A 16,341-nucleotide genomic window follows, 5' to 3' on the forward strand; every position below is an offset into this window, starting at 1 on the left:
TTCAAACTAGCTAGTGTTTGTGTCGAACAGGAAGAAGAGTATTAAGTGGGCAATTACGAGGTTGTTCCCACTTTCTCACCACGGTGTCTGCATCTGGCATATCGAACAAAATCTTATTGCTAGGTATAGCAGTAGCAATGTCATAGTCTTGTTCAAGCGGGCAGCGCTAGCATACCGCCTATCGAAATTTGATCAGTTCATGACATAGATAAGAAACATTCGACCGTCAATGACATCTTACTTGGAACGTGGCGGTATATTTACCTGGTCATGGGCAAATTTTGTTGGTACTGGTACAACGTTATGACGATGGTTCTACGAAAGAAAAAGCGATAGTTCTACGAGAGAAAAAGTGCATCCACGAAATGTAGTATGACTGTGACACCAAAAATTGATGATGAATTGAGAAAATCATTCGACACCGGTGCAACTTTACCAGTACGAGATTTGGATGAACTCACTTTTGAGGTAGGTGTAGCTACCGAACTTTGTACTATCGACCTTATAGGTAACACATGTTTATGTCGAGAGTTTCAGATGTGACAAATCTCATGTTCACATGCATCCCGAGCTACTTGCGCAAAAGAAAAATCATTGTATGATTTGTGCTCCCCTTACTACACCACAGAATGTTAGCGAGCTACGTACAACGAAGTTCTTCACCCCGTTGGCCGAGAGTCATATTGGGTTGTTCCTCAGTCTATTCGTTCTGTCGAAGTTTTGCCCCCGAATATACGTAGAGCACCAGGTCGACCTCCTACCCAACGTCAACGGTCAAGAACTGAAAGGTCGACTTTGACACGAAAATGCGGTCGATATGGGGGTTCTGGACATAACAGGCAAAACATGTCAGAATTCAACACCTTTAAGTGACACGTATACTTGAATGACATTGTGTATTCCGATCGTCAAATGCCCTAATAATATGGATTATCAATGTTTTGAATATCTGTTTTTTGTATTACTTGTTTTCTTTCTTAGTTGTTCATCTCCTATTTTGAATGTTGTTGAATATATTTTTGACTTTTACTTCTTCCTGTTTCTTTTTTCGTTCTCTCTTCATAGCAATTATTTGCAATTGCTTATTTTAAAATTAAGTTTGTAATACATTCTGAATCCTTTATACGGATTCATCCCATTTTTTGTGATTTTTCTCTTATATTATCCTTGTCGTTCAAAATTTTATAGCGCACAAATAGGAAAATTCGTATAGGCATTTCACTAAAATACAAACAACACTTAATTTTAGAATGTCGTAATGGATACAAAATAAGAAAACCCAGGTTTGGGGTATAACTACAAACAATGAAAATGGTGATCACATATATTCTTATGAACATTTCATTACGATATCATTTCGTTCATTATATAAGTGAACAATCATATATCTAATTCATCACTGGAATTTTCTTAATCATTGTAAACACAATGTGGTAATGAATACAAAAGCAACCCATGAATGACTCGTTCTCCTAAGTCATTGGAGCAGAAAAAATGGTAATCACAACAAAAGGAAGTCATAACTCCAATGCATGACGTAGACAACTATAATACAAAATGGTGATCACCCCCAAAAAATATCCATCACCTATATGGATTTTATAGCACTAGTATATGTATATAAACATTTCACTTACGATGATTGTATCTTCAACATATCCTTCGCCATGGACAAAGAGGACGTATCATTATAATACTCCTCGTCGGACTTTATGATGATCACATCTTCATTTTTGACGGGAATTGCTCCAACATTTTTATCCAACAACACATGATGTGCTTCCGGTTGGACGTCTACTGGGATGATCTAACGGTGAACTTGAATTGGTTCAATTTCGTCGATTAGATTTGGAAAAGGAATTGGGTGAAGGCAAACCCTACGATGGGGGTTCGAAGGTTGACGAACATATGGAATAAAGACATTGCTTTCATCATCCAAGTCCGAGTCTATGATGATCGGGTTGTCCGCGGACGACCCGGGGAGGTCAAAAGTGATAGGAACATCAATAAAAGTAGTATGTTGAGTTGATGAAGACATAATCAATGGAAAAACTAACTATTGCTATGAATTTGTTAAATTCCCATATGTGCATATTCAAGTAAAGTCTAGCCTTTTATAGTGGAGAAATACTTGTCTGTTGAATGCATGAGAATATATCTCACCAACCAATATGGTTGAAGTCATTCATAGTGATTATTTTATAACTTTTTTTCACATCAATATGGTTGAGAATGTACTTGTGCTTGGCATACCAATTTTAATTGCTATAATAATTATAAACCTGCTTGCTATAGTTTTTGCAGTTAATACTCCAATTGGTTGCCTTCACTCTTCATTAAAATTAGTTCGATCATATTTATCTTGACATTTGATGCCGTTCTTGACATTTGGAACGTCGTTATCAATATTAAATAGCTGTTAATCTCGACACTTGACATTACAGTTGTCTAGAACGACACTTGGACCAAAAGAGGAGATTTTTCTACATTTCAACGATTTCCTGACGTTGGCTATGTCGTTTTCGACATTACATAGTTGTGAATTTCAACGCTTGATATTTCATTTGTCTAGAATGACAGTTCGAAAACATATTACATACCACCATATAAATTGAAATATGCAAACCACTGTGTAAACTAAAATACATATTACGTACCACCACATAAACCAAAATACATGTTACGTACCACCACATAAATCAAAATACATATTGCAAGCGATGCTATCATGAACCGGTTGATCATCAATAGTCACACAAGCAAAGTACAGCTAAGCCACTACAATTTTTTCACTATCGAGAATGAAGAAAGTATTCATTATGACAAAGATCGATCCCAATCTTTCATCTGTATAGTGACATCCTCTCTGCTAAAAATGATTCTACTAAATGCCCTAGAACGAAGCATTCTATATATTTGAGTACAAACATTATGCAATTTGGCCTGTATAAGAAATGATTTTTCGTTAGTCGAAATTAGTAAATACGATAAATAACTATAGTAGTAAAAAACAAGAGTTGAAATGCTCATCCATTATTCGCACATGGTAGTTAAGGTATAATCTCTAGCTTCATTCATTTATTTATATCTCGTCTGGTGGATAGGGGTGGACACTACAATAATTCTTGAACGAGTGTGCATGTTGCTTCTGCGTGTGCCTTAATTGCATTTGGTGTGTGAACATTATTGCTGCAGTCGTATATGTGAAATTTCCATTCAGGAATATTAACCAGAAATATATAACATTCATTATCTGGATATGAGCTTGGAATTAATAAATACTTGCATCCCATCCTCGGACGACTAGCTATAGGCAATCTATCGTTGACGGAGTCTTCTATGCGAGTTCCATCCGGTTGACCTCTCTGGTTTCCCATTCAAAATTTCATTTGCCACCTCATTTGCTGAGAACACTCCTCTTCAAATTGAAAAATTCAAAAATGCATATTGTTTATTAACTAGAGTACAACCTTCATTCATACGCTGCCTCAATAACTTTAACTCCAGCTCAATATGCTAATGAAATAAATACATATAACATCTATTAGACATATTAACCATGAAATCAAATTGATTGTGATTGCTAACCTTCACTCACTGCAATATTCAAATCCTTCATCGGATCTATTAAAGTTCTCAGCATGTCTCTTCCATAGACATTGTCACGACTATCGTCCAAATATGCACTGTATAACATTATTTAAATTACTGTCGAATAAATCAATAGAGAATTTTTTATATTGATATAATAATGTTTAGCATTTGGACTATTCAGAATGAGTTAAATTTGTTACCCAGATTGATTTCTCGATATCCAATTTCTAATGTTTTTGTACTTTTTCATGTCGTAGTCTTCTAAAGGACGGCCTGTGGATGACGAAAACTATGTGTATTTCATCTTTTTTTCCCTTTCTCTTCTCCACATGTCAACACTTTCTGTTGGTTGAGACGTTGATGTCTCATGCGGTTGATCAGTAGGATTTGGACTTGCATGGAACTGAACATCCTGCTGCATGGAACCTATAATGGCTTCCCAGTTAGATAATTTGTTTAGCATATTCTCATTCTTTTCGTCAATGTAAGATCTGACATAATATAAACTTGTATTAACATAAGACTGCATGTGTTTTTGTTGTTGTTGGAATAATTCTTCTTGCTTTTGGAGAATCACCTGATAATGGGCTTCTTGTTGTTGCGATTCCTGTGCAATATGAGTGTTAAACATATTTGATAGAGAATTATCCATGTATGAATACATACCACATTGCATGTAATCTTGCAATGATTTGTTATGTTGTTCAAATAGTTGTTTTTGGCTTTCAAAGATAGCATGGTTTAGGGCTCTTGATTTTTCAACAAATTCTGTCTTCAAGTTGCCACATAGACTGGACACATCTGATATTGTATGCTGTCTGTACATACCCAACATTTCTTACATTTGGTCTTCAGTTACATATCTGGAGGGACCAGAAGTTTAACTAGGCCCAGCTCCAGTTGAAGTTCTCGATATACCACGACTGATCGTTTCTTGCACACGGATGTTATCCGGTATTGGTTGTACTATATTATCTACTTCTCCATTGAAAATAACATATAATATACTATGTTCATTGTCAACTGACGATGAAAGACTTGTGTACCAGGGTGTTTGTAATTTTTCTTCCGTAGGCTGCAGCACTGCAACGACTTCGATCTATAATCATAAAAAACTATCAGAATCCATTTGTTTAATTGAACTTGTTAATAATTAAATGCGAATGTCATTCTACATTGAAAATAAAAAATTCATACATCTTCAGTATCCATAAATTCCTTAACAATCGATTCCTTCAGTATAGTATTAGGCCTCCAATTATAGATTCATGGAATCTGCACTATTTTGTATTTACGATGACCAAACTTTTGTCCAATCTGTGGAAACGCTTCATATATCCAATACTGCAACGTAATCAAAGAGAAATGTAATGTATATAATTTATTCTTTGTACAAAGAAATTATACATAATACGTCAATAATTAGAATAAGAACAGAATACCTGAAATTTCGAGTTGATAGCCTTGTAGTGCATACTTACATTCTGTTTGTTGGTTCGGTTGCATTCTTAGTATTCTTTCCAATTGTAACTTTTTCAATGAATTTAACAAAACGAAATATGCTATCCGGCCCCATAAATACGTAAGGATCTCATCAAGATGTTCAACCATGTCCAAAGTTCTATAATCAATTTGTCTTGAAGTCGATTCAACACACACTCAACCAATATAACTAATCCAGTTTAAATTTATCTTCTTCATCTTCACACATGTGGAAAGTTTCAAAAAGCATTCTATTGCTATTTTTTTTTGTGCACCATTGAAGTATTGATTTCTAAGACGATCGTTATTATAATCAATTTCTATGGATGGTTCATGGCAAGATAGTCCAGTAATGAAGCAAAATTCTTGCATGCCAAACCTAGTAAGATAGTCATCTAACCGTACCCAAAGTTCATTAGTTTTGTCACAATGTACAAGTCTCATTATAAATTCATGTACCAACTTACCAGTAAATTGTTCTTCTTCTCCTTTGAAAACAACTCCATAAATAAATTCATAAAAATTACTACACATCAAAGAACATTGTTGATTTGCATCTATGAATTCTACAAAATCTTTAACGTATTCATGATTTGGATACTGAACGATAGTAGCAGAAAATCATTGTTCTGGAGAGAGAACGTATTCTAAAGACATCTGCATGAATTATACAAGAATTAATATTTTTAAACAAATCCAATTATTTTTTGAGAAAAACTTGTAGACTAAACATACTACAAGCAAGTGTCCAATTATTCAAGAATTAATATTTTCATTTGACCTTACATATCTAGTATACTAAAATAAAGTACTGTTAATTGTAAAATTATTTAAGAATTAATATTTCCAAACAAATGTAAATTTTTTTTCACGTCTTGTATATTAAAAAAATTAAAATCAAGTATAAAAATGTTCAAAAATTAATATTTCAAACAAATCCAATATTTTTGTTTACACATATCGTAAAACATACTAATAGTAGGGGTGAATTTTAAAAAAAAAAAAAAATTAGCATTTTTGTAGTCTCCGTGTCCGTGACACAAGGAGACAGTGTCTGCGTGTCACGGAGAGGTCTTGTGATTAATGGAGATGATTTTTTCGATTAAATTGTATTTTTGTGCCAGAAAAATATTTTTTTTTATGATATTCAACTAATTGCTAGTAGCACAAATTTTGAACACAAATTTTGAATTACCTATCTTTTCCGATCAAATGAGCACATTTTTTGAGTGAATGTGGAAAAATCTTTCCGGCTAAATGTCTTTCAGAGTGAATGTGAGAATGAGACTTTAATTAAAACGTGTGGAGAGTGAGTGAACGAGAGTGAGTTAACGTGACAATTAATTCTAGCTAAATGTGTGAATGGGAGAGTGAATGTGAGGATAATGAGTGAATGAGAAGAAGTAGCTAAAAGTGTGCATGTGAGTAAATATCAGAACCATTTTGTTGTGTTATGATAATTGAATGTTGCTGATAGATTTTGTATATAGTGAATATATTCGCTTGTTGTGTTGTGATAATTGAATATTTTTCACAGATTATGGATATATATCAATAGTTTCTTTACGCATCATTATTGTGACTTCTTGTGTTGCAATAATTGAAACTTTTTGACAAATTATAAATTTCTTTAATTGAATATTTGTAACTCTTTTTGTTTAATTTATGAAATTATTTTTGAGAATTATTATATCACCCATTTTTTCTTCTTATTGTAAATAACTTTTTGTTCGATTAAAAATTCTTTTTAATTCTTTTTGTTCCATTGAAATTTTATATTGACAAAAAAAATTAACGTTTTGTTCAATTCTAATTTTATATTGAAAAAAAATGTTTGATAAATTTATTTAATTTATTAAAGCTAACCGAGTTAATCAATTTTTCCTTACATCTCATTTTTTTATGTTCGAGTAGGATAACGAAAGACAGAATTTTTCTTTTGTTGTCATAGGTAAGAGCTTCAAAATACATAATTTATATTTTTTTAACCTGAAATTTATTTTATTTTCACATACATAATCACACATATGTTCACATCTTATTGAAACAAAAATATAAGGGACGTTAACATTTATATTGAAACAATATATTTCTTGACATTTCACTCATTTCTTAACATTTGACGTGTAGTTCTCAACATTAAATGCCTGCTAATCTGGACAGTGACATTACATTTGTATAGAACGACATTTCAATTAAAGTATAGTATTTCTCCATATTTCATTAGAATATTGACATCTCCTAGTCCACTATAAGAGATAATAAAGTTATAAACTATTTTTAACATACAACCTTCCGAATATGCCACTAACTTATAAACCACAAGTTTGCATCCACAAAATATTACATACCACCATATAAACAAAAATATGCAAACCATTGTGTAAACCAAAATAAATTTTAGGTACCACGACATAAATCAAAATACACATTGAAAAACCACCATATAAACCAAAATAAGAGAACCTCTAAATTCGAATCAACCTGAAGTTCATATCCAATCACCATTATATGCCGTCAACCAAAATACACAGATTACGCATCCCTCTTACCCCTCTTGCGACCAGATCGGGTGTATGGCGTCTTTGTGTTCGCACTAGTCTTTTTCAGCCTCAACGATTCAGGTCTACATGTAGGTGGATCAGCTACCATCGAAGGTCCAAAAACGACGCTATCATGAACCAGCTAATCATCAATAGTCACACCAACTGTAGGTACAATAGTTGATGCCTCTTTCACAATATCACAAGCAATGTATACTGACCCAAGTACTCCAACCCCACCTCCCGAAGTTATGGACACATCAGGGATATTGCAAACAACTAGTTCGGTTGCCTCTCCGACATCCTGTCTATCCGCAGAAATATTGAGAGCTAAAACATCATGTCGGGGCTCATCTCCACCGCGATTGTCATGACCAAATCCACCATACTCAGCACCAACATTGTGTTGCCCAATTTCAGTAGCAACTTCATCAAACCTTCGTCGAACCACATTGATCTCATCAGTGACATGATTTCTCAAACCACACACATGACCTCCCAGATCATTTTGGAGACTAGCGAATCTTGCATTCATCTCTTCCCTCAAATCGCCCATCTTGCTCTCAAATGCCTCCCGTTGTTCGTTCAAGATACCTCTTATCTGATCTAAAGACACAGGCTTTTCAATGATCGGATCCCCATGCTCTTCTTCTCTTTCTTCAACGTGATGCAAACCTCGATGACAAGGTCCACCTTTGTTGCCTCTCTGGGATTTATTTGATCGATGGTTGTTGTCATCGTTCCGTATGACATCATCTTCAACTGGACAAGCTTGTATTTCTATTGATTAAGCAACAAGACCATCTAGAACGGGGCTAGCTGCGTCTTCCAACGGAACTAGATCGACGAAGTATGGCTATAATTCTTCTGCAGCAGTTGCGCGCAGCTTTGCCCACAAGTGCACCTACAGGAGAAAGAAAAATAGGCGAAATGAAATATTATATATTGCGAAAGTGTAAGGCAATTACGTATGTAAATCGGTTACATCTGTCTTCTCAAAAAAATCTCAATATGTTCGAGAATGATGTTGTTTCGTGCCAGACCACCGCAACATCCATGGGACATCGTCACAAGTCTTACTCGAGAATCGAGCTCCCAACTCCAAGATTGTCTTGTACGCCCAAATTTGAATGACATTTATAACAGTAATAATCATATTTGGAGGTAAATACCAATGTGCAATGAAAAGAACTGGAATGAACCAAAATAGATGTATACCTGGACAGCAAGAGGGAATCTGTACAACTTGTAAGTCATCCTATCACAATCATTCACTTTTGTCATGTCCGCCTTTCTTCCTCATCTACGTAGCAGTGATTTGATGAGAAGTTGAAAACATACCGTCTCCCATGGGTAGGCATTGAAAAAACCCAAGTCGTCAACGATGGAAAGAGTTGTCGAATGTATTCCTACATTTCGATCTCTTGAATTAAATATCCCTTCAATAATTAGTGTCAACCCAAGCTTGTAACGATCGTTACGGTTGGCATATTTCAAAAAAACTTTCTCCAGGTCACTACACATTATCCGGTCCATATTAGCAAACATTTTATCCTGTAGATGAGTTTTCTCTAGGATTTTGTCAACTTCGGTACCTTTAGGCACTGGACCGCACTTCAAGCCAGTAATTAGTGCGAACTTCGACAGTTCAAATCGTGCAAACCTTTGGTTCACCTTGAACCAAGCCTCAAGCCGCTTTCGGCAGACCACCGATCTGTTTACCATTTCATGAATTAATTGAGCGGATAGTTTCAACTCCGGTAACCTTGCAACATGTCCTATACAACTCTCCTCCAATTGACGCTTTTGTTTAGGATCCAATTTGTCGAGGACAACTGATATGTATTTTGTGTTGCTCACCTATGACACATGGGTCGGAACACGTTCTTCTTCCGAAATTTTATATCGGTGTGTCATACTCATCTACAAATTAAAACAAATGAAAATAATACTTTAACAAATAGTATGAGAACGTACAAACGAAATCAAATATAGCATTCTTATTTATAATGCAGTAAAAGAAAAATGATTTTTACAATATAATGGTTTGATAAAATACCAAATCTAAACTAGGCTGTTTAATTGTTAAAATTAAAACAGACCTCAGTTAATACCAAAACATTTTAAACTAGTTCATGTTATTGAAGCAGAAATAGAGAATCGGTAGTTCTAAAACCTTATAACCTTCTCAGTGGTGAATCCAACACCAAAGTCCAGTTAGGACGGAGGTTGACCATTATCCATTGATCGTCGACAATGAACAACCATAATAGCCCGATCGTTTATTAAAATTTGATTAAATAATATTAAAAGTTATTCAATATATATGTAAATGAGATTTCTTTATTTTATTGAATTTATTTACAGAGTGCAATTAAGTATAGGTCTTTTTCCTGTGGCTTAATTATGTAACTTAATGATATGAGATATGAAATAGGGTTTTTACAAATGGATCTTATACATATCTTGATGCCGATTTATTTAGGAGTTTGAAATGAAATAAAATGAAATAGGGTTTTTACAAATTCCTGCAGGTTGTTTGACATCCTAAATATGGCTTCTGATTTGAAGCTATTAGTTAACCATTTTATAGTTGATCACCATTCAAACAGTTCAAGAATATACACACAATCTTGTACCATTTCATTAAGTTAATTGTCTAATTTAGATATGCAAATATACCTAAAATGCAATATTCTTTAGCAAAATAAATAACAACAACATAGCCTTGTTTTAAATAAATTTAGAGCCAGCTACAACAGACCATACGCAAAATCTGATTGACCGCATTGTTGCTTGATTATGTCTCAATGAAATGTGTACAAGTATACATGTCATAAGATTTGACAAAGTTTTTCATCTGCTATCAACTTATCACAGTCTTCTCCATAAGAAACCATCAATATAAAAATGCAACCCTCAACAAGACGCAGAACAAATTTGATGCGAAAATGAAGTCATTTAGTTGCTGATGAGCATTCAAACAGTTTAAGAGTGTATAATAGCAACACAACCTGTGTCATTTCATCATGTTTATTGCCTAACTTAGATGCGAAATATGCCTCAAATGGAGTATCCTTCACTTTGTACTAATATTATTTATCATCTAGCAGCATCAAATTTAGTTGAAATATAGATTATATCTCAAAGCAAAAGATACAATAATATGGACAGCAGAAAGTACAATCATTTTCCTAATTTCTTTAAACACGTTGCGATAAATACAAGACTTTACCTCTTCAACCTTTTCGACAGTAGCTCATATGTACAACTTTTTATCTCAAATTGTATCAATAGTTAGTATTTGCTCGTCCAATAGAATCGAGACACTCAATGATCTTGATATCAATTTATGTAATAATACAAGTGTTAGGATTTAGGAAGAGGGGAGACTTGGGGAAGTGAGAAAATAAGGAAATAAACTTACTCTATAGCACTGGACTCTGGAGTATGGTCGGCAAACGGCAATTGGGAAACGAAGAGAGAAACGGACAAGCTCATTGTCGGTGGGTTGGGTCGGAGTGAAGAATTCTGTGAAGATTGAGAGTGTGGTTGGCAAACGGCACTGGGCTCCAGAGTGTGGTCGGCAAACGACAACTTGAAAACGACGAGAAAAACGGACGGGCTCATTCTCGACGGGTTGGGTCGGAGTGAAGATTGAGAGACCGAGAGTGTGAGAGTTGAGAGGACTTAGTTTAGGGCTTCTTTTATTTTTTCATTCCCCCGCATTCATTTTTTTTTATCGGGTCGGGTTCTATCAGGTTTCCCATAACCCGATCCAACTTGACCGCACCTACTCGACCCATAACCCGACCCACATCGACCCACCAATAACATTAAATAAGATTTCTTAATCCGTATGAAAAACAAAACAAGTTTATATAAATGTGACGGAGGGAGTAGTAAATTAGGAGAGTCTGCACTTTTCAAATTAATTGTCCATATGGTCATTTTGCCATGAGAATATTGTACCATTTTCTGAAAAATCATTCCAAATATGTGGTCACAGTTGCAAATTATAATATTTGATGAATGCGCAGCCAAAGCTTAAAGCTTGCAAGAAAAGCTATATTATTAATAACTATTTAACGTACAAATCAATATTTTTACCACAAAAGAACTTCTCTTTATTATTTATAATCTTGTTAACACGGCATTTTTGACGAATCATATAAGTCGAATAAGTATTAAAATATTTCCATCCAGTCCTTATTGGGTAATTGGTGTAATAAGTATTCGAATTAAATTAATTTGGAGGGCCTATCCTTCTTTATCAATGTTATTAAAATTAATACGCTATTCGTGGTGAACTTAAGGTCGTAGTTTTTGTTTATCAATTTATGAATTAAGAAAAAATTAGTTAAATTGCATAAATTTACTTACAAGTAAATAATAACCAAGAATTCCACTTATTAGTAAAAAAAATGACTTCTAACTACAAATTTATTGGCAAGGGAAAAAAAAATCAATTATAAGTAAAAATTCATGTTCGATTGAAAAACTTATGCATAAGCCATTGTTTGTCTCCTTTTTTTTTTCTCAAAACTCTTTTTTTTTTTTTAAAACTCATTTTCAACCATACATGCACACAATAAAATATTTTGTACATAAATTCAATTTTTTTCTATACTTTCAATCACACATTCTCTAAAAAATCACTATTCAAAAAATTATTCCCCAAAAAAATTCTCTACAAAGTAAGACAAGCAGAGGCTAAGTAAACAAAATTAATTATAAGTGCAAGGGCAACATATGTGCTCTTAGCTTAAAAAAATAAAATAAAATAAAAGGTTCAAATACATCCATTTTAAATTGTGCCAAATGCCACATCATCGTTTCATTGATCAAACGGGGCACCACTATTTATCTAGCACTCGTGATGCAAGAGGACCATTCCATATAGTATTATCTGATAAGCTCGAAATTGTGTAATTCATTTAATTGTGAGTAATACTATCTAGAACCATTGACGCGAGTAAGATTGGGCATTGGATGAGTCGGTCCGAGTATTTCAATACCCAAAACTATCCATTATACTTTTGGTATTTCATAAATGAAGCTATTCAAGTCCTTGTAATTATTAGAACCTATTTCAAACCCAAACTGTCAACCTTGGTTCCGATTTCGATTTCGATTCCGATTCGATTATACCCATAATATTTTTTACTATATTTAATAAATATTTTCATATACGCTATTCAGTACATACACCTAACACGATACTACTCGACAATATTTGTGCAAGGGAGAAAATTTGGTTAAGAAATTTTCAAGACGCAAAATTCTGGAGACTAAAAATCACGAAAAGAGGATAAAATTAAAACATCAAAAATTAAATTACAATTTTGAAAATTAAAAAATAATAATAATCTTTCTTAATAAATTTTATTCGATCCTTAAGTGAACTATTGATGCATGCTAGACTATATAATTTAATTATGAACAATGTTTAAAGCCTCCCACTCTTAAAATGAATTGACATAAAAAAATACGAATTAGATATGTAACTATAAAGTATAAGAAATTAAAATCCATATATTGAACTCACTCCATCTGAATAAAAAAATGAAAAATTATATTTCAAAAGAGAACCACAAATTCAAGATAACCAAAGAGGTTTAACTACTTGAGTTTGTAAATAATACGAAGGAAAAAAAAATGGAGGAAGAAGGTAGAAGGATAAAGATGTATGTAGATACAAGGGGGTTACCAAATGGTTTACACCCCCTTACAAATATGCGGGTCCCACCTTTTATTAAATAATTCGAGCTGTAGTCCCCACTTTATGTTGTGAGTAGTGTGTAAAAGATTGTGTATGATCCAAGATAAGAAGCTAGGGACAAAATCTGAAATTTCCACTAAAATTTATGCTTTGCCAAGCATGACATCAACAGCCAGCGCTCCCGCCTGCACGCAACATCAAAATTGAAGCATATTTTGCATCGCAACTGCTTTCCCTGCAATTCAAGGCTCAAGAAACTCTTCTTCGCGTCCACCTTGGAAATTCTTCCCTTGATTCCACTTTCTTGTAGAAATCCCAGTAAAATTTTGGATTCTTGATGTACCTCGGAAATCAAGCCGAAAATGACACTTTACATGCCACTGTTCAGAGCCTGCAGAACCTCAAGAACACTCTTTCAACTCCACGCACATCTCATAGTCACTGGCCTACAAAGGAACCCCCTTGCATCAACTAAGCTAATTGAGTCCTACTCTCAAATGGGCTACATCAAATCCTCAAAACTAATATTTGACAATTTCCTAAATCCAGATTCCTTCATGTGGGGTGTTCTGATCAAGTGCTGTGTGTGGAATGGCCTGTTTCAAGAAGCCATTTTTATGTACCAAAATATTGTGTATAATATGATCCAATTTAATAGCTTCATTTTGCCATCGATTTTGAGGGCCTGCTCTGCAATTAATGATCTAGGCATGGGGAAAAAGGTCCATTGTAGGATTATAAAATCTGGGATTGAGTCTGATCCCTTTGTTGAGACTTCGTTGCTGAGCATGTATGGTGAAATAGGGTGTTTATATAATGCTAGGAAAATATTTGATGAAATGTCAGTGAGAGATATGGTTTCTTGGAGTTCTATAATATCTATCTATGTTCGGAATGGGGAGGCCAGTGAAGGGTTGAAAATTTTCAGGAAAATGACAACAGAAGGTATGGAAATTGATTCAGTGACTATGTTTAGTATATCTGAGGCTTGCGGTGAGTTGAGGTTATGGAGAGCTGGAAAGTCAGTTCATGGTTATGTGGTTAGAAGGAATAATGAAAATTATCATGGGGCATTGGGAAGTTCACTTGTTGCTATGTATGGAAAATTTGGTGATTTGCGTAGTGCAGAACTGTTGTTTTACGGCCGTATTTGCGAGAGTATGTCTTTATGGACAGCAATTATTTCATGCTATAATCAAAATGGATGCTTTGAAGAGGCGGTAGCAACATTTATTGAGATGCAAGAGAGTAATGTAGATATGAATACCGTTACGTTGATGAATGTTGTTTCTTCTTGTGCTAGGTTGGGATGGCTTAGAGAAGGGAAGTCTATTCATGGATATGTTATTAGGAACAATATTGACCTTGACAGAGATTTTCTCAGGTCACAATTAATAGATATGTATGCTAATTGTGGAAAGCTAAATTATGCCCACGAGGTCTTTGATATGACTAAAGACAGGCATATTGTATCATGGAATATTCTCATATCAGGTTATGTTCGTGAACAAATGACCAATGAGGCTTTCACACTTTTTGTTCAAATGTTTATTAAAGGGATATTGCCTGATTCGTTTGCTTTGGCAAGTGTTCTATCAGCCTGTGGAGATACTGGGTTTTCTAAATTTGGATGTCAAGTACATGGTTGTGCTATCAAGACATGCCTTTTGAACGAGTTTGTCCAAAATGCCCTAATTGACATGTACTCTAAATGCGGATATGTGGATTCAGCCTATCGGGTATTTCTTGCCGCCCAACAAGAAAGCGTTGTAGCATGGAATTCTATGATGTGTGGATTTTCTCAAAATGGCTACTCAGAAGAAGCTATTAGTCTTTTTGACGAAATATATGCCAAATGTCTTGAAGTGGACGAAGTAACATTTTTAAGTGCAATTCAAGCTTGCTCGAATCTAGGATACATAGAGAAAGGGAAATGGATTCACAATAAGCTGATTACTTTCGGTGTAACACAAGATATGTATATGGATACAGCTCTATCTGACATGTATGCTAGATGTGGTGACCTTCAGACGGCTCAAAGAGTTTTCAATAGCATGACAGAACGAAGTACAGTTTCATGGAGTGTTATGATAGCAGGTTATGGGATGCATGGTCACATTGATGCTGCTACCTCACTCTTTAACAAAATGGTAACATCGGGAATAAGGCCAAACGATGTTATATTCATGAATATTCTATCGGCTTGCAGTCACGCTGGATATGTTGAAGAAGGGAAGTTTTACTTTAATTCGATGATCAAGGACTTCGATGTCAAGCCCAATTCTGAGCATTATGCATGTTTGGTCGATATGCTGAGTCGAGCAGGTTATCTAAATGGAGCGTATGAAGTCATAAATTCAATGCCATTTCCTGCAGATGCTAGCATTTGGGGTGCATTGGTTAATGGATGTAGGATCCATCAGAGAATGGACTTTCTAAAAAGCATCCAAGGAGACCTTGTAAATAAAGATACAAATGATTCTGGATATTATACACTGTTATCTAATGTATATGCAGGAGGAGGAGAATGGAATGAATTCAGGACAGTTAGATCAAAGATTAGAAGCATAGGTCTTAAAAAGGTCCATGGGTATAGTTTGATTGAGGTTGATAAGACATCATAGTGTTTGTGTGGGTTTTTTGGGAACAAACCTGAATCTCTGGTCTATTGTACAGTGGTGAATTCATGACGTTTGACAATACTGAGATGTTGAATATTGCTAACGTGTTTGGTACGCTAGATTGATAAAGGAACGTGATGAAAGAAGAACATACGTTTGTCTTGTGTAACCATGGCCATTTTGTTAACTAGCATGCCTCAATAATGTATAATTTTTTTCTTACTTTCTTGGAGTATCCAATTCAATCATATTGTACCTATTGACATCTGAATCATGTTTGGTGTACAGGGCCCCTTGTAGTACAAGGCCCAGTCATTATAATTCTTGACATCTATGTACATGGGTTCTGAAATTAAGGAAATAGTACAATTGAACTTTA

The 16,341-nt window shown here is 34.5% G+C and overlaps 1 protein-coding gene across 1 annotated transcript; it reads left to right on the forward strand.

Annotated features, from left to right (window-relative positions):
- Positions 1-13,502: 13,502 nt before the first annotated feature.
- Positions 13,503-16,341, forward strand: LOC111396085 (putative pentatricopeptide repeat-containing protein At1g69350, mitochondrial). Its single transcript, XM_023022368.1, has one exon. The coding sequence runs from the start codon at positions 13,704-13,706 to the stop codon at positions 15,963-15,965; it is 2,262 nt and encodes a 753-aa protein (XP_022878136.1). The 5' UTR covers positions 13,503-13,703; the 3' UTR covers positions 15,966-16,341.

The sequence above is a fragment of the Olea europaea genome, chromosome 6, assembly GCF_002742605.1.
Source record: "Olea europaea var. sylvestris chromosome 6, O_europaea_v1, whole genome shotgun sequence".
Lineage (NCBI taxonomy): Eukaryota > Viridiplantae > Streptophyta > Magnoliopsida > Lamiales > Oleaceae > Olea > Olea europaea.

What these genes read in the sequence shown, in the direction of transcription:
- LOC111396085 (XM_023022368.1), top strand. Translation starts at nt 13,704, where the DNA reads ATGACACTTTACATGCCACTGTTCAGAGCCTGCAGAACCTCAAGAACA.